General features: G+C 38.5%; 3 protein-coding genes across 3 annotated transcripts in view; 2 read left to right on the top strand and 1 right to left on the bottom strand.

The window, feature by feature from the left end:
- gsk3ba (glycogen synthase kinase 3 beta, genome duplicate a) overlaps window positions 1–19,238 on the top strand; it is a 115,712-nt gene that overhangs the window by 71,737 nt on the left and 24,737 nt on the right. The gene's annotated exons all lie outside the window — the stretch shown is intronic.
- On the top strand, window positions 711–7,513 carry si:ch73-390b10.2 (Golgi pH regulator). The gene is made up of 14 exons (XM_054615033.1): window positions 711–941; window positions 2,334–2,393; window positions 2,564–2,667; window positions 2,755–2,861; window positions 2,988–3,089; window positions 3,224–3,344; window positions 3,502–3,582; window positions 3,683–3,792; window positions 3,915–4,003; window positions 5,799–5,891; window positions 6,067–6,162; window positions 6,434–6,523; window positions 6,627–6,692; window positions 6,790–7,513. Exons 1-14 carry the CDS (start codon window positions 900–902, stop codon window positions 6,994–6,996), a joined length of 1,368 nt encoding a protein of 455 aa, XP_054471008.1. The 5' UTR covers window positions 711–899; the 3' UTR covers window positions 6,997–7,513.
- pdzk1 (PDZ domain containing 1) lies at window positions 7,568–13,454 on the bottom strand. The gene is made up of 8 exons (XM_054615031.1): window positions 13,394–13,454; window positions 11,876–12,085; window positions 10,872–11,100; window positions 9,683–10,015; window positions 9,396–9,592; window positions 9,096–9,320; window positions 8,711–9,025; window positions 7,568–8,047 (listed from the first exon to the last, which is right to left on the bottom strand). Exons 2-8 carry the CDS (start codon window positions 12,080–12,082, stop codon window positions 8,003–8,005), a joined length of 1,551 nt encoding a protein of 516 aa, XP_054471006.1. The 5' UTR covers window positions 12,083–12,085; window positions 13,394–13,454; the 3' UTR covers window positions 7,568–8,002.

Raw genomic sequence — 19,238 nt, 5'->3', positions numbered from 1 at the left:
CTTTCATTTCCAACTCATCTAGATTTTCCAGGGGACATGAAGATGAATCATTAAAAAAAACACGTTATAAAAACGTTTAGTTTATATGCATCCAAAATGCATTTATGTAAAACTTTCAAAGTAGAGTATTTGCAGTAGCCCAGTTTATAGATTCAAGTATCAAATAGTACTGGCTGTGAAGAGTGCACTGTCTAGAAGATTACGGATAAAGCAATTATTACAGAAACAATTATCACGTGAAGTAACCAAACCACAACTGTTCTAACTTTGGCAGAAAATGTTGTGTTCATGAGGGACTCTAACCCACAACTATAGAGGTGGATTGAGAAAGTACTATAACTTTTCAGGACTTTTACAGACCAAAATAAGTATTATCATTGTTATTCTAAATATTACTATTATTATTATTAGCAGTAGCCTGTTCTTGGTGGTGGCGAAATGTAGCAGTTTGTATTTTGTTGCCCTCTGCAGGCAAACATGGTAATTACAAGGGCCTCATAGAAATCCTCACAACGTTAATGAAAGTAACCTTAACCTTAAATAAGTTCATGATTAACTATGAATCAAAAACGCCTTTAAAACTGTTTCATAGTCCATTCAATCATCGTACAGTCTATGTGAATCGTGCGATTTGCGTTTCTTTTTTTTTTGAAACGTCACAGATTTGCGACGGAAGTGTCTTTTGTCGGACTCATTTTGATGACGTAACAACATGGGCTACCGTATTCATTTGACAGCTGAACAACAAATGCTCTTAAAATGAGCTCATTAGTTACATAAACGTTTTAAGCACGACTTTTTTTTAAAATATTAGCATGAGCAGAAACTATCCTCTACCCAGCTACACCTGAACGGTCAGTTTCTTTTGCGGATTTAAGGCTGTTTTCACCAACAACACCATGTCGTTCGTGGTGGACTCAGTCATCATGTTCACCTCACAGGTAACGTTCATAATGAGTTGGTAAAGTAGACACTTATCTACGTAATGTTAGCTTTGACAGAGACCATCTTGAACTACAGCTTCCTGTAGTGTTAAGGTGATTACACCCTTTACTCAATACTGAGATCAAAATCTTCACAGTAGTTTATGTGATTCAACTGTGAATAACTTTTTATTGTCTTTACTCATGGACCACGTCTGTCCAAATTAATTCAGTCTATTACTTAAACTCAGACGCCAGCAACACTCTGTGTATTTCCAGTTCTGTTGGCACATGTTTGAACACAATTTTAGAAATGATGACTACTAATTATGACTCTAAATGTAAATGTTAACTAACATACACAATATCACGTAAGACATACATTATCTATGTCATTTTGCTCCACACAGACCAGATTACTCATGTACTGTAAATATGAACATAGTTGTTATTTGGATTATTGTTACAGATGGCAATAGTCAGGGTTTACTAGCATTATTGTGTATTTGTATGAATTGGTAGCTATCCTATACATCTATGTATCGAATGGGTTTCATCTTTGTGCATTTTGTAAACACTCAACATGAAAATAAGCAACAAACACTGTTAAACATTGAAGCACATTGCATCATTTCTGATATAATTCTATCAGGTTGCCAATTTCAAGTAAAGATTTATAGAAGGGCTTGTCTTTCTTTGAACTGTAATGTTGAATTATATAAAAAAAAACATTTCAAAGACAATAGTGAGACATATTGTAATGCCATCTGTGGTTAATACTTTTTAGGTCATTGTATAATATCTTTTTATTATGAGTGAAAACATATTAATGTTCATGTTTGTTACAGTAGAATGAGTTAATTCTGACAAATGTATTTAGTGCTTGGTTGCATGAGTGTATTTTGGTTGTGGGATTAACTGTTGTGCTGAGCTTCAAGTTGTTAAAGATAACTGTGTTTAAGGGAGTTTTGAAAGGGTGATCTCAGCATTCAGAAATGGATGAAACTAGTAAGATTTTTATCCCACACCACACGTTTTATCTTGTCACTGCAGGAAAATCTTGTTACTTATAACGTTTATGATGGTTCTTTACTATTAAAGTGCCCCTGTAAACCATGCCAGTGTCCTGAAACTGAAGCATTTTTTTTATTTAAACCTGTGCTTTCCCTTACTGTGACATCTTTTAATGTCTTTGCATGAAAAATATCTAGAAAAAAGTTTTAATTAATAGACTTGATATTTCAGATAAAATTCCACTGCCAATTTGGTTTCCAAATTTACTGTTAGCTTCATAAAACTCCGGACAAGACTAGTTTTTGTAATGAGCATTTCATAATTGAAAAAAAATGTTACAATGTTATCTCTCCCCTCTCTTCTTTCTCCAAATAATTCCAATTCATTCCAACACAGGTGCTGTTCTTTGGATTTGGCTGGCTATTCTTTATGCGACAGCTGTTTAAAGATTATGAGGTACAGTGTTATTGCAAAACATTTATTTACAAGAACATAATAATTATTCCAATGAGAAAAAAAGCATTAGTGCATTTTCACATGGTCATCCCTAAAAGAGCTGTAAGCCTCATCAATCACTGGAAGTCCTCTCTGCTAACAGTCTTGACTGGTTTTGTATTTGTCGACAGGTGCGACAGTATATTGTCCAGGTGGTTTTCTCCATCACTTTTGCTTTTTCATGTACGATGTTTGAGCTCATCATCTTTGAGATCTTGGGTGCCTTAAGTAGCAAGTGAGTACATAATCTGTTGACCATCATTTTTGTTTTATTGCTGCTTCTTACGGATGAAGAAGTTTAACCCACATATCTTTGCCACAGCTCTAGGTATTTTCACTGGAAGCTGAATCTGTATGTGATTCTGCTGGTCTTAATCTTTGTGGTGCCTTTCTACATTGGATACTTTGTTGTCAGCAACATACGCCTGTGTAAGTATATCTGATTAGCTGGGTATTGAAAATAAAATACTGTTACTAAACGTTAATTATGCTTTTGACGGTTGGAATTTTGTATGTCACGTCACATAAATCTGCTTTCTTTGTGTCTGTTTGTAGTGCAGAGACAGAAGCTTCTGTTTGCTTGTATGGTGTGGTTTACCTTCATGTATTTCTTCTGGAAGTTGGGAGACCCTTTTCCCATCCTGAGTCCAAAACATGGTAAGTGAGCATCCCTCTCCGCTCTGGGCACTTTTATGCCTCGCTTGTGCCATTTTTTTCTCATAATGGGAGAGTTGTGAAGGTTGTTGATGGCAGGTGAACCACTGATGTCACTGTTGTTGTCTTATATTAAGGCATCCTGTCCATTGAGCAGCTCATCAGTCGTGTTGGTGTGATCGGAGTCACCCTCATGGCTTTGTTGTCTGGGTTTGGTGCGGTCAACTGTCCCTACACATACATGTCTTATTTCCTCAGGTAAGCTCAGCTGTGGGTTTTTCTCATGTTACCTTCAACAGACATATAACACATTATGTTTATCAGACTCTGCTTATGCATTATTATCTGAAATTGCATCCCTGTTTTCATGACACATGCTGCCTTTGATGCTTCCTGCTTGGTTATTTTTTCGAAGGAATGTAACAGACAGTGACATCCTTGCTCTGGAGAGGCGGCTGCTCCAGACTATGGACATGATTGTGAGTAAGAAGAAACGGTGAGTAAGAAAAAAAGTTTATCTTCTTCTTTTTTTCTTTTCTTCATAAATTAAATAAATAAATGATTGTGCTACTACAATTTGTTCTGTGTTTGTGTAGAATTGCCATGACACGGAGGCAGATGTACCAGCGTGGGGAAGACCAGAACAAACAGACGGGATTCTGGGGCATGATCAAGAGTGTTACCTCTACGCAAACAGGCAGTGAAAGTATCCTTTATACTTATGTTGACTATGACTGCAAGAAGACGTCATTTTTAGCTTACCAGATAACTATGACTAATTGTTTACAGTATTTGAAGTAGATGTCAGCCTTCACTTAATCCTTCCAGACCTATCTCTGATCCAGCAGGAGGTTGATGCTCTAGAGGAGCTGAGTCGGCAACTCTTTCTTGAGACTGTGGATCTGCAAGCCACTAAGGTAGATACAGACACAGAGACACACAAGCGCTCCACCTGAATGAGTGAATAAAAAAGACAACACGGAAGAATATGATGGCTATATTAAAGTTATGTAGTTGGAAATAATAAAAAACATGACTTACTCCCTCCAAGTTAAGATTGGATCAAGTAAGCATTCCTAGCATATACCATGGAATGCCTAGGATTTAAAAGTAATGATTTATTGTCAGGTTAGCAACACCCCAATGCCTAACAGAGCTGTATCAAGTTCAGCTCATTGTCTAGCAGTCCGGCATGCAACTTTACTGTGGTTCAGAAACAACGTACACTACCTGCTTGGCATCAAACAGCAGACAGACACAGTTAGCGACTTGCTAGTGAATATTATAAAGCATTTTTTATAATATTTTTGGTAGGGACCAAAAACTGAGTTAAAAGGAGAGGGAATACTGGACTAACATTCATCAGCTGGACACAAACAGGACTCCATATGAATAATAATGTTGCTCCATAACTGCTGGATGTGTAAATAAGAAACTCTTTGCGAACACGTTTGCCATATCGAGCGGTGATGATATATCAATATTGTGTTGTCCCAACTCTCAGGTATTCAAAAACACAAGTTTAAGCATACTTTACTTGTTTCTTGTGTCTTGACTTGTTGGTAGCACTGAGTATTTTATGACTCTGTGAACTAAAGGCTCAGTTAAAGTATAATCTGCGCTGCTGTTTCTTTGACGACCAAGGACCATCATCAAAGGCCCATCTCTCTCAAAAACAAATTCTTAATATCTGGATGCTATCAGTTTGGAGCCTTTTCGGCTGTTAACCTGTCTACAGATGTGGATGCTTGTTTGTGTTTCCCCAGTTGTTATGCACCTCTTGTTTTCATAGCTGTCTGCTCCCCCCATCCCCTCAGTTGATTATTAAGGCAGTGTGGTCAGTGCTGCTGAGGGAGGCATGGGCCTGTCAAAGATTACAGAGCTAGTTATGATAAAAGCAAAGAGGACATTACTGACGCACACTTAAGTCCTTTCTTCATGACAGAGTTGAGCAATGTCTAGTTATTTCTACATTATCCACCCAACTTTACAGATGCCTTTAGATGCACCTACTGATAAAGTTGTAATGGCTACGTGTTTAGCTTACAATTGAGTATTATCACACCCATAAAACACAAATCAATCATAATGTCTCATTGGAGTATTAGTTCTGTGCACCTGATGAATGTTGGTCCATTATTTACCGTACTTAGAGTTAATTAGAGTGGCTTAGACTCAATCATACAGTAAAAGTGCTATAAAACAATTAGCTTAAACGGGCCAAGAAGTTCAGTTGCTCTACAATCCTAATTGTCTCTCATTCTAGTACCATGAGGGAACTTTGTGTTCAGAGTCATTTGATTCAATGCTAAAATCTTAAAATAGATTTCTGTTCATTAAACCACTCTAAACCTACTTAACTAACTTTGGAATCTCTGGGAAAAAAATAAAAATGTAACTTGTCAAGGGTCAGGTTTATTACCACTATGTATCATCACATGGATCACAGTACCTTATAAAAAGATAACAATATAAATGAAAGATAAACTTTTGTTAGCAAACTGCAAAGTCTGCTCTTGACTAATCACATGGTTTAGAAAGATCAGATAAAAAAAGGTCTTGTGCAGCTGCCCACATTTGAACTGAAATCTAGACTGGGAAGCCAGTCACACTCAGTTTTCTGTACACACTACGCCCATTTTGATGATCTCCTTTGCCTACATGTGATAAATGATTAGCTAATTCTTTACCACCACCTTTCCCTATCTTTAGGAGCGAATTGAGTACTCAAAGACATTCCAGGGGAAATACTTCAATTTCCTCGGCTATTTCTTTTCCATCTATTGTGTTTGGAAAATCTTCATGGTGAGAACATTCACAATTATATTCTGGCATTGTGTCTTTCCCCCCAAACTCACTCATAGATATTCTGAGTGCTACAGCCTGAATAGATAATGTGATGATTTTTTAAATGTTTTATATGCAGATAAAAAAAAGTACCCTTTATTTATTTGTAAAATGCCTCTTCTTTCCACCATAGGCAACAATAAACATTGTGTTTGATCGAGTTGGAAAGACAGATCCAGTGACGAGGGGCATTGAAATTACAGTGAACTACTTGGGCATCCAGTTTGATGTAAGACACACGCACACAAACACATACATGCAAAAATAGTCACATGTCACACTGCATGACCTCCTGTAAAGATAATTCCCAGCTCATTATCATCGCTCTGCCTGCTTTCTCTCCTACGAACATCTCATAATAACCTCTCATAATATGGCAGTATGTTTAAATTTAAATATATAAATGATGAATGCAGATTGACAGTTGTCATCTTCAGTCCCTATTCCTAATTTCCTTTTTTTATTGCTTGGTTTTTTTATTCTCTGTCTCCCCTTCTCAGGTAAAGTTTTGGTCCCAACACATCTCTTTCATCTTGGTGGGGATAATAATCGTCACATCCATCCGTGGCTTACTCATCACCCTCACTAAGGTAAAACTATCACATGATACATGGTGAAATGGCTACAGATCTTGGGGCCAATTTTTTTAAATGATTCTGTTTAACCAACAATTTAATGCTCCTTGGTTTTTAGTTCTTCTATGCAATATCAAGCAGCAAGTCCTCAAACGTCATCGTGCTTGTCCTCGCTCAGATCATGGTGAGTGTGTTGCTTTATAGTTATCTTGTAACACAGAGCACAGCCTACAAAAAAAACAGATAAACCAAAACTTTCTCCATTTGTCTCACTCCACCAGGGAATGTATTTTGTATCATCCGTATTGCTGATGCGTATGAGCATGCCGCTGGAGTATCGCTCCATCGTGACAGAGGTTCTGGGAGAGCTGCAGTTCAACTTCTACCACCGTTGGTTTGACGTCATCTTCCTGGTCAGCGCCTTGTCCAGCATCCTCTTCCTTTATCTTGCCCACAAGCAGGCGCCAGAGAAACAAATGGCCCTCTGATCCCCTACATCTCTTCCCCCCTGGATTTGAACCCTGACCCGTGGGTGACTTTGAATATGGAATTTAGAGATATCCAGAAATCTTTTTTTTTTTTTTTTTTTTATATGTGGGACATATATCTCTCAGCTGCCTGTTCCTGAATCAGGAATGGTTGACTGTTGGATGCAAGAGATGGAGAACTGTTGGAGCACATTGGGAAACAACTTTGAAAGAGGACTTTCTTGAATTAAAATATTTGCAGAACAGATATTACTATTAGTAATTTAATTTTGCCTGCAAATGCAAACACTTAAATTCTCATTAAATCGGCCGATCTTATCCTTTCTTTTGTCTGAACACACTGGAGCTGTACTGTTCAAAGCAAACCTTTGCTTTACTCCTGTTGAAGTGTAATTGGACTATATATGTATATATAAAAAATGACTGTAATGTATATGAGGAAAATATCAATATGTCATTCATGATCTCCACCCTAAAGCAAAATATGTCAGTAAATTGGGAATAAAAAGAAATAAAGTAAGCATAATTCAGATAATACTTTTTTTTTATTATTTCTTTTTTTTTTTTTTAGAACTAAAACAATACTTTTAATTTCAAGAACATTAAATGAAGGCAGTCTTTGCATAGAGAAAAGAAAAATACATGAAAGGCCACAGTATTTACTGGTAACAATAATAGTGTTAGCTTAAGCTTTTAAGTTTTGTGAGATATTACACATTAGTCAGATCATTGCTCATATACAAGTACATCTACTTATTGCATCAAAGGAAGACAAACGTATTCATGAAAAAGTATTCTCCACCCTTTAATCATGCAGATATCCTGCCAGAGTTAAGATATTGTCAGTGAATTTCAAAAGGCTTGACTGTATTTTTTTTCTGCATCTCTTTGTCTCCTGCGACATCAAGTGCAAGTGTGAAGCCATTGAAGCTGATTGTTTAGAAAATGATGGATCAACATTAGATTGACAAAGACCAAGTCGGAGAGTGTGTCTTTCGGTGATTTTTTAGAGTCTCTCATCCAGACTGTCTAGAGATGCAGATGATTTTGCCTAGAAGAGAGGGAAAACAAAGTAACAATTATTTTAGACTTTGAACATTTTTCTCTATGAAGACTTTTAGTTAAGAAGATATAAAAAGAAAGACATGACACATGCGAAGATTCCAGCCCTTCATAAAGATGCAGCATGCACACGGCCACCTATAAACAAGACTAAGACTACACAGCCTTGCTAGTGGCTCTGTGAGACTGTTCTTGTGACACACAGTAGTGCTTGAAGCTGAACTTTAGCATGCTAACATTACCGTCTTAGCTTATTGTTCTACTGGCATGAACCAAAGCACTGCTTAGAGTCGTTGGGGTCTCATATGTTTTGCAGGTATTTGGGTTTTAAATCAATGTACTGAACCGATTCAATGTATGACCTGAAGATGGCGCTTAAGAAATGTCTAAGAATCACCAAAGTTGTTCCAATTCATATTTAGGGGAACGTACGTTTTGTGGCAATAGTTCAAAACCACAAATGACCTCATGATGGTGCTGATGATAAAGTTATTAGGATTCATTGTTTGGGGAACATAAATGGCAGACAAAATGTCATGGCAATCCATCCAATAGTAGTTATTTCAGTTTGGACCACAGAGGTGGACCAACCATTTAACCAACACAGCTGGTGAACATATTACCGGTGAGGCTTTTAAAAAGCACCACTCACCCTCTCTCTTTCTGGTGCAGGTGGGGTTTCAGGTCTGATCTCCTCATATTGCTCTTCCTCCTCTGGAGTGTCTGCAGTGTGAACCTGAGCATAAGATGTTTCCCCGAGGAGCAGGCGGGTAATGGTCACTCCTTTAGCTTTGAGTTGCTCATAGGTGCTTTTATCAGCCACCAGCATCTCCAGATAGTTGCCACTGCTGCGGATCACCGCCACCGCCTCTTCGTGGCTGCTCTGCTCCACATTTACCCCGTTGACCTCCACCACAATGTCGTCATCCTCCAGTCCCGCCCTGTCAGCCACTCCAGACTTCACCACCTGAAACAAAGAGTTTGTCATTGCTTTGATTTGACAATTATGAAATGCTGGAGATTGCTGTAATTCTTACCTCCTGGATGTAATGTCCAGACACCCCCTGGATGCCATCTAGGTGAAAGCCATAGCCAGCTAAGGCCTTTTCCATCTTACACAGTTTTGGCTTGAGCTCCTCCTTCCTACTCTGAACAGGTGTGGATGGTCGGACAGGAGCAGGTAAATTGAGGGCCTCTGTGTAACTGGGCGGCGAGTTGGAATCCTTTATCTCCTCAAAGGAGACCATGGGAGACACTTTGCCCTGTGAGGGACACAACGATGACATTTAGATTGTCTGCAGTCTATATTGAAGTTTGACAGTGGCACCCTGACTCACCTGCTTGTATATTTGGTCCGTGACTTTGTCCACCACTAGGAAGCAGCATTTGTTTCCACTCTGCCTGATCTTGTTGACCACCTGCTCATGGCTGCAGCTGTCCACCTCCTTACCGTCCACAGCTACTAGTCTGTCCATTTCCTTCAGACCTGCTCTTTCTGCTGGGCTGCCTATGTCTATGTCCTTGAAGAAGTGGCCTGCGTGAGGTCAACAAGCAAACTGTTAAAACACAGCCATCTCTCAGCATTAAAATACTGTTTGTTTGTAATATTTACATATGGCCTTACCTGTTTGGTTCTTCTCCTCCCTGAGCAGGAAGCCATAGCCATCGGGTCCTTTGGTTATGTTGATGATGTGTGGCTTGTGTGGGAGATACTTGGCTGTGGCTAACCATGCTCCTATCTTCATATGCTTGTTCTTGTAGTGCCTGTCTGTTTCCTCGTCAACCAGCAGGAACATGAGGCTGCTGCCAGCCAGTTTGATCTTGTCCACTACTTGATCGTGTGTGGCGTCCTCTAAGTCCTCCCCGTTGAGCTCCAGCAGGCGGTCGTTGACACTGACCCCCGCCCTGTCAGCCACACCTCCTATGATCACCTCGGTCATGAACAAACCCTTCTCACCTAGAAAACATGTCATAGGAGATATGAAAAAAAGCTAAAATATGCAAATATGAACCAGTTCTCTTCAGTATGATACAAATAGTGGTAATAGTATAAACTTCATAGATTAGTAATAAGCCATTAGTAAGAACTTTATTTGGTCCTCAGTTTATGCAAATCCCTTTGAATTGTCTTCATCCCCCGTCAATATGTCACTTGCTTTGCCTTTAATGTTGCTCCAACGGAAAGTCTGAGATCCGAAATTCTGGAGAAGAGCGGCAAAATAATTGATCCAAAATACTAAAATAATACTTAACATTCAAAAAATCTAGAGGCCTTGAGTTACAAAGAAGTGATCCTACCAGATCTCTTAAGTCTGCTCCTTATAGAAGCTAGCAACTCAAGGGTACATTAGCCGCTACTAGGATAGCACACCTTAATCTCTGACCAACCTGTTTGCAGTTGAGTTGCATTGTGGGGTATTTAGGCGCCAGGTTTCGACAAGGAAGAAGAATGAGTGGAATAAAACTAAAGATCACTCTTTTTTTCTGCATGCAGTGTTTATAATCTAAGGACATAATCTAACCAATTTCAGATTTCACAATCTGGCAAACCAAATAGTTGTTGTAATTACTGACTTGTTCCTGATCTGTAAAGAATTAGAAAATGTTTTTTTTAACCATTAAAAAGGCCAATGCAGTAGTTATAATATATACTCCTAAATGTTCTCATCCAGCTCCACCCACGTGGGTAGATAAATTAGACAGGTTTATTTGTATATCGTTATTTAGTGCTTTTTAAACCAATCTTTCATTTTCTCATTATGTTTATCATATGCCCTAAATTGTCACCCCCTAAACATGTCTCTTCATCTCACCATTGACTGAGCGAATGGAAAACCCATAGCCTGAGCTGGACTTGACCAGGTAGCAGAGTTTGGCTTTCGGAGCCAGTTTGTCCACACCGTTGGCAACCGGTGTGGCCAAACACAGGCTGGTCTGAGGTTCAGACAGGTTCACTCCTGTTGCTTTGGCTTGGTTGTAGGAAGCTTCATCCAGGATGTGAAATGTGACTGATGCTCCACTGTTTCTGACCATGTCCACCACCTGTCCCGAGGGAACACATACAAAGCAGAAGTCTTCTAATAAAGATGCCTGTAACAGTACAATGCCATCATTCTATGAAGCCTTGAAACTGACAAACATATAACAGAATACACAAAACACCCATGCATAATACTTTTTAATGAGTAAAGCAGAAATATAAAGCTTTTTACTATTTTGATGACCTCTAATAAGTTAGTTGAAAAAACAGTGTTTAACTCTTTTTCATTTACCACCAATTAGTTGATGAATTGATTAAGACTTGTCTTCTATCTATATTTAGGTTATTTTTTTACTCACTCCTAATTCATTTTGAGTCTTGACACACATTTAATTATTTATGTATTCTATATTCTCCGCACGCAACATTTACGATATTCCTCACCACTCTCACAGTAACTAAAACATCTTAGCAACGGCAATGTAATGCTAATGCAACTTCCAAATTGAAAGACACCATGCTTCTATCTTCATAGCATCATCTGCAAGTACAAGCTGCTAAAATGGGTATTACCATGTCATTATCAAATTAGCAGCAGTGAATTAGAAATGGCGTAATAGCGTCAATCAATCACACTGTATTTTTATAGCACCTTTCATACATCTTAGTACATTTCAAAGTGCTTCACAGATGACTTACAAAAGTGTTACATTTCTTATTACACTCCATGTAACCGATAAGCTTCTACTACATTTTGTCATCTTCGGGGCTCCATATACATCTCAGAGTTCCTATTGATTTGATTAATGCACTGCAGTTTTTCCACATCCTACTTACCTCTGAATGAGGCAGTCCATCAACAAATGTTCCATTGACCCGCAGGACACGGTCTCCGTCTTTCATGCCAGCCAGTTCAGCTGGACCTCCCATTTCCAGGCAGCGGATCAGGTGACCCTCCGCACCATACTCCACCCTCAAGTAGAAGCCAAATGAATGACCCGGCCTCTTGGTTAGAGAAATCACCTTCGGCTTGTACCCGGCCATGTCCTAACATGGAGGAGAGGGTAAATAACATACACACACAACCAAAAATGATATATTTAAATGCCCTTTATGACACAAGTTGCTGTCTCCTGTCACTGAATTTATCTCCTAAATATTACCAAAATCAGAGTGATGATAAAAAAAAGACATTTTGAGACTGTGATATAAAAAGTAAAACACGGGATATACAAACATACAAGTGCTATTTTCAAGTAATTAATCTAACCCTTCAGTAAAGGAGTATCTCCAGTTATTTATAACCTTAATAAATGTGTCATCTGTCTCAACATTTTTCCTGCACTGCTGTCACCCTTTAAACAGTAATTTAATAGCAGATAACCCTGGACCTAAAGAAGCCGTAGAAGTGCTGATAGCGTCAGATGAAAAGTTAATCTTCCATTTCAGCACTCAAGTGGCAGTTAATTGTTAACAGCAGGCACAGCTGAATCTGGTGACGACTCTCCTTTATAAAGACAGCCTGGACTTTGAATGCACAGTGATAATTGTCCCTGTACCCCTTTTCATTACACTGTAATTTCCATATTGGAAGGTTGTAAAGGATGGTTGTGTTAGTATGTGGACAAGAGTGTGTGCCCACTGGCTTACATGGTTACAGTAGGATAGTGTATGTTCTGTTAGAGTCACACAGCGCTTCCTGTGTTGTAACCACCGTGTACTGACAGGCAAACTGACCTAGCAAACAAGTTGTGATTTGGAGTCATTGTGCAGTTAATTTTATAATTGGTGCCATTTTCCAAGAGCCTTGAACTTCCATGTGATGTGCAGCATAATGACAAAATCACGCTCCAAATACAGTTCACTCTATTTTATCAGATCTTGAATCCTTAACTCCTTAAATAAAAACAAACAAACATTGCCCTAATATACAGAACAATCTTTGAAAACGTCAGAATCTCCACTGGAAAGTCCACTTATCTATTATTTTTATATGGAAGAAAAATGTATATTGTACTGCATGTTTGTGGTTTCAAATATTTTTGGCTTGTGTGACCCCTTAAAACAAAGCGTTGTCTACGTGTGACCCCTTATCACATTTGTGACTAGCTCAATAAAAAACTGAACTTTCACTGAACTTTCACTTAGTTTTAGAAGCCTAAAGTAGTACAATTATTCAGTAAATTAAAAAAATGATTTGTACGATCAACAGAAAAAAAATAAAAATAAGCCATAACTCTTCAGATTTGGATTAAGATCAGGAATTGGCCTTTAAATATATTTTGCTATATGATAAATAATGCGATCATAAATTCCAGTTATACAGTATGGTAGAGGGTTTTAAATTAAACTCACCAGCTCGTCTCTGCTCAGTGTCCCAGTCCAAAGGAGGAGCTCACCTGTCACTGCTCGGTTATTCAATGTGTCTTCAACCTGTTCTCCTTCTCCGCCTCCCCCCCGTCCCTCTCTCTGCAGGGACTTTGACGTGCCAAAGGTGAGCCTAAAGGGTGAGTTATTTAACAGTGTCTCGTGTCAGGAATGTCTCAGGACTCAATGGCCCTGTGCAATCAGCGCTCAGAAATGAAGATGGAAACCACGAAGCAGTCATCTGTTTGGTGGTCAAAGGTTCAAGACGCAGATGGCAATAAGCAATGTTAGGAATCATTATGGTATGTATACATTACAGTCAGCACTACATTAAGGGAACTGCATCATGTGTACCCATTTGCATTAATCGTATTTCTATACATCTGATTTTTTCTTTTGTGGAACAAAAATCTGTTTAAATATTCTGCATATCTTGGCAGTATAGCATTAATCTAAGCTACTTAAAAACAAGAAAACAATGTAATTTGGGTGTTCTTGGTGTCCCAACAAGCATACTTTATTAGCATAAAATCTAAAAGTAAAACTTACTTTAATTTTTTTTTTTTAAATATGGTATCGAAAAAAAGAGATGTAATCTGTGTAAGGTTCTGTCTCCTTTTAACCTCTATATATCTTTCATTAATCTTTCATTTCCTACTATATGTATGTATATATATTTTGACACCTGTAATCAGTTGTCAATCTTTTAGGTACCCCTAGGTAAATCTGAGACTAATTCAACAGCCCTGCAAAAACTCATGAAGGTTATAATGATCAGGTTTTGCTCAACTGTTTTAGGGAGGTGGTGATTCAGTTTTAGGTCAATTAAGAGTCTGTAGTTTATGGTTCTGTTCAATTAAATTATGTTATACTGTATATTTCAATTCACTATATTAAATCTTAATTGTCACTTTGGGCATTATACAGTATTTGCAGCAAGGTATAAACTAAAACAACTCAAATACAACTCAACAGCCACAACAACAAAAGCTGTAAAAACACTTCTGACTCTGTTCTGCATGATTTTGTTTCTACTTAAACATAAAAAGTAAGACATCATGTACTGACAAAACATCACTGACACTCAACTGATGTAAAAGCCTTGATAAACTTGACAAAGTTCAGGGAGTTTGTTAAATTAGCCTTATTATGTCTCTCTAGGAAGCAGCTCCAAGATTTGCACAATAATGTCATCACAGGTTAAAGTTTTACCTACTGCCCTCCTGGATCTCTTAATGAGTTCATTTTCAATGTCAATACCATACAACAGTAAGAATATAAGCCTACTTGATCAACCCTCTACTTGAAGGGACTAAATGGACATTTATTTTCTGAAAAATACCCACAACATTCACAAAGTTCAGTGTAGTTCTTTTTTCCAGTTTTATGGTTGCTGTGGTCGGTAACTATGGGCGAGTCCTTTGGTTATAAAGGCTTATTACGTTGCTGCTATCCTTGAGACGGGACAAAGGTGACAAAAGCTCAAGCTCAACCGAAGCCGAGCAAAACAAATCAGCAAACTGTAAAAGTGTATTCATTACTGTGCAAGACTTGTTTGTAGCATGGCTCTGTTAAATAATTGTATTTAGAATTAAATTAAGAGGATTCTGATATTATCCTTTTCACAGCCTTAATGGAGACTGTTAAATTCCGTTGAGGTAAAGCGATTGATTTACACTGTGATATCAACACTTTATGTTATACTCAGTCTTCAGCAGTTCTTCTCCTTTCATTTTTGAAAGGAAATATATTTTAAACATTTAATTTACATTTTCAAAATAAAGATAGGCCTGCTGTGCACTGAGAAACCCACAAGACGGCGATCTGTTGGAGTCTTGTAGCCTGTCTTGCTGCTTAAAATTGCATTTTTGCCATCTACTGTTGGCATGAAGATTATTTCTGGCCATTTTCCAACAATGGAGAAATATGTAATTGTGTCTGAGAGGTTCAATTTATTTACTTTACATACACTAATGCAACACATATTTGTGTGTGTTGATGCATGTATTTTTTCCGTCGTGTGTTTAGGGTGTTTGACAGCTGTGTTATTGAACATCTGTGCACATTAAGACTTTTTACAGTGAGTATGTCATGGAAGTTTGTGCTGTGCAGGAGGCAAAGGGCTCAACTCTATTGCTGAAGTGAAAGTAGCTACAGTACATGCCAATACTATACAAAGAGGATTACATACTGTATTTAAGGTACACAAGTACAGGCAGTAATGTTACCTCAGTCCCAAATAAGATTATCCTGAACCTCTGTACCTTTTACTCCCTGCTAGGTGCTGGTCACACAGAGGGAAGCCGAACATCAGTAATTTGCAAATACCACCCACATAGAGAAGAGGAAGTCCCGCCCCTTCCAGTGGACCACCATTGGACCTTATTTCAAAACTACCAGTATGAGTCAAATATTTTTTGATGCTGTTAAATTGTGCCATGAATTTCACATAGATGAGGAACTTTTCAGTATGTTATTATTATTTTTCACACAAGTAAAAGATCCATGTACTCTACCACTAAGTACCTTGAAATTGTACTTAAAGGATCTTTTGTGGTTTTATTTGATATTTTAGCATTTCTCATAAAACTAATTCTGAGTATCTCTGAGACCAACCCAACATTTCCTTTCTCATAAAGCACTTGCAAAGCCTTTTAATCGATGCGTTGAAACCTGCATTAGTTGCACTTCAATGTTATCCTTCTCTTTTTGGCACACTGCTATCTTTCACAGCGAATTACCGCCACAAACAGTAATGCATATCGACAGATATGCATTACTGTTGGTGGAAAGATTTCCCGGACATATATTGCCATCATCACCTGTAAAGGGGATATGGGGAACTTGTTAGAACACCATTAGCAGACACTGACCAACATTATCATTCATTTGGAGTCCTGTTTTTAGCCACACTTTTTTGCTCTGTTTGGCTCTTTACATGCTAAATATTCTGCTATCTTATCCAACTTGTTGCTAACTGTTTCTGTGTATGTTTCTGTGTTGAGCAGGTTGTGTTCAGGGTTTTTTCAGAGATTATTTGCTAAAAGCAGCTGCCTTCTGCATCTGGACTATACACTATAAGAGCAGTGAACCATAACAACTAAGTTGTGGGCCTGACAGCCTGACAATGAGCTGAAACTCACTACGAACCTCCGTAAGGCCGAGGGGAGCTTCAGATACAGGTGATAAATATTTTTGTTTCATCAGTCTTCCGCTTAAAGGAAAGAGCAAATTGAGTAAATGCATTACTGTCCACCTCTAGTTCAATGTTTTTTTATTTCACAAACAGCACTTAGATGAAAAAACATGATGGCGGAGGACTGTTTGCCTCAAATTGAGAAGAAAAGCAGGAAATAGCAGAATCTGTGCAGGATCGAGGGGCGTCAGTCTCCACGCTGGTACACAGAGACACTTACGCACAAGTGAGTGTTTCCTCCAAACCTGAGCTCCCCCACGATAACACACATACACACACAAGCCTCTAACCCTGCAACCACGCACTCACTACCGTCCTGGAGCTGTTTGAACAATCGATCCCACGGGTCCAGGAGCTACAGCCAAAGGACAGATGAAGTGAGTGGAAGGAGACAGAAATTGTCTTCAGCTCGGCTTAGCACTGATGCATTCACTATCCATTACCCTCAGTCATCACCTTGTGTTTGCCAGAAGAAAAAAAAAAAAGAGCTTCATGTATTTCCATGACACCTACTGCCTGGATTAGTGAATCCTCCAGGGCTGCAGTTGTTTATTTGATCTGAAAGCTCATTTTAGGGGTGTTTACAGTAACGGCAGTAAAGTATGCATATACAGCACCAGAGGATAAAGACATGAGCTGTAACGTCTTACCCCAGAAGTGATTATCTACAACCTGTCTTCATCTGCGGTGGAATCTCAGTAATCAACACACTATGCCAGTTTGTGATTACAGCACTCAACTGGGAGCACTAGTCTCTCTCTTCATCTTGATTGGCATCCTCACATGGCTTGTTTATCTGGGGTAAGTGGCCCTGCACATGACCTGCCAGAGATGACTAATTAGACCAGGAGAAATATTAGAGATGCGCCGCTTCAAATAATGACCCCTTCTTTCTTTTTTTTTTTCTCTGGGAGTCATTTGAGAATCAGTAGGCCAAGCAGCCGGTCCCCGCTCTCCACAGCAATAACATGCCTCAGAAAGCAGCGACATTTCAACCTCCCAAATGTACAGGTGTCACGGAAGAGACAGTCCATGCTCATCTCCAGCTGAATACAGCACAATGGTTCAGCCTTATCTTTAAACCTTGATGAAAGTATTGATGATGACGGCTTTACAATAGGATTTTTCTAATCATAACTATAATTTACACTCATCAATAATCAGATCATTTCTGAGCGTATTGGTGTTTAATGCTCATTCAGAACATGAAGCACAGTGACATCTATCACTGCTGCCATACCATAAATGAAACAGAAGTAGATGGAGTTCAAGGAAATTTCTTGCATTTATTTTTTTATCATTATAATAAAATTGGACTGATTTAAGTGAGAAACTTTAGTTAGTTGTATGCCAGTGGAGATTATAACTAAATGCCTTGTTTGCCACAGTACCAGAAGTATCAGAAATATCTGAAAAAACAGCCTCATGTAACAAAACCGTCAAAAGCAATGATAGTCCAAAATATGTGAATTATTACTATTGTTCACAGTCGACCAAAAGATCATTACATTTAAACAAAACATGGTAAAAAAAACAAAAAAAAACACAGAACAAGGATGTGACATTTAATATAATAGCCTATTTATTTCTTCTAGAGGATGGGTTGATTGGGTAACGATGGTGATTTTAATTATGATAAACAAGATGTATTGAGGAGGATTACCTTATCAGACTGTGACTTAGAAGAACAATTATTCCAATTGTACGTGTATGCTCTTGCAAAAGACGGAGACAAGAATGTAACATGTGAGCATGTAGATCATTCACCAAAATGATGGAAGTGCACTCACCCACCACACGAGGGCGACGGTGCGCATGTAAAAACCGCCACCGGCGCAATTAGTCGTCTGTCCATATACGCGTATGTCCTTGAGAGTCTCTGGGAGGCTGGAGCCAATTTCTCACACACATTAACACCTATGCATGGGCAACTTATAGCCGCTAATTAAACTGACCTGCAATTTTTTTCTTTACACAAATGTTGGCTCTGAATTCTCCCCAATCTAATTCATTTAAATTGCAAGGTAGTTTTATTATAGATTTAAGACTTTTTTTGTCTTTTTAAAATTTATTTTTATTGCAGATATAAGGCCGGTCATGATAGTTGGGGATGACATGTGACGGATAGTGTTGGGGATGATTTAAAAAAAAAAAAAAAAACAACACAAAAAACAATGCATTATTATTTGTTAACACGGTGTTCTGCACACTAACTGCTTCCAGCTCACTAAGAGTTACTAACAGAGCTTTTAATTTGATTGATTTTTATCGAGCTTTATTCTTATCGAGAAGAAAAATAAAGCAAGGCTGTTTTAAATCTCTGCCAAATTGGTGGTATTGTTTAATGTGCCCAACATTTATGACGAGGGTCCACAAACTGACCAATGGCCTCACACACAAACACACACACACACACACACACACACACACACACACACACACACACAACACACACACACACACACACACACACACAACACACACACACACACACACTATATGACAGTCTCCCACTCCAATCTGCGTCTCTCACTCCAATCTGCGCTCTCTCTCTCTCTCTCTCTCTCTCTCTCTCCATGCGGTTCACTTGGCGAAGGCGCAGCAGAGCGCCGCGGTCTTCCCTCTCCTGGAGCTCCG

The sequence above is a fragment of the Anoplopoma fimbria genome, chromosome 16, assembly GCF_027596085.1.
Source record: "Anoplopoma fimbria isolate UVic2021 breed Golden Eagle Sablefish chromosome 16, Afim_UVic_2022, whole genome shotgun sequence".
In the NCBI taxonomy this organism is placed as follows: Eukaryota; Metazoa; Chordata; class Actinopteri; order Perciformes; family Anoplopomatidae; genus Anoplopoma; species Anoplopoma fimbria.
The sequence above is the reverse complement of the archived record's forward strand: the minus strand, read 5'-3'. Positions and strand labels throughout refer to the sequence as shown.

What these genes read in the sequence shown, in the direction of transcription:
- pdzk1 (XM_054615031.1), bottom strand. Translation starts at nt 12,082, where the DNA reads ATGGCCGGGTACAAGCCGAAGGTGATTTCTCTAACCAAGAGGCCGGGT. An exon ending in TTCCATTCGCTCAGTCAATG is followed by an intron (nt 10,016 to 10,871) that starts GTGAGATGAAGA and finishes CATGTTTTCTAG; the next exon opens with GTGAGAAGGGTTTGTTCATG. An exon ending in CTGGACATTACATCCAGGAG is followed by an intron (nt 9,026 to 9,095) that starts GTAAGAATTACA and finishes TCTTTGTTTCAG; the next exon opens with GTGGTGAAGTCTGGAGTGGC.
- si:ch73-390b10.2 (XM_054615033.1), top strand. Translation starts at nt 900, where the DNA reads ATGTCGTTCGTGGTGGACTCAGTCATCATGTTCACCTCACAG. An exon ending in TTGGGTGCCTTAAGTAGCAA is followed by an intron (nt 2,668 to 2,754) that starts GTGAGTACATAA and finishes TCTTTGCCACAG; the next exon opens with CTCTAGGTATTTTCACTGGA. An exon ending in ACTTGGGCATCCAGTTTGAT is followed by an intron (nt 6,163 to 6,433) that starts GTAAGACACACG and finishes TCCCCTTCTCAG; the next exon opens with GTAAAGTTTTGGTCCCAACA.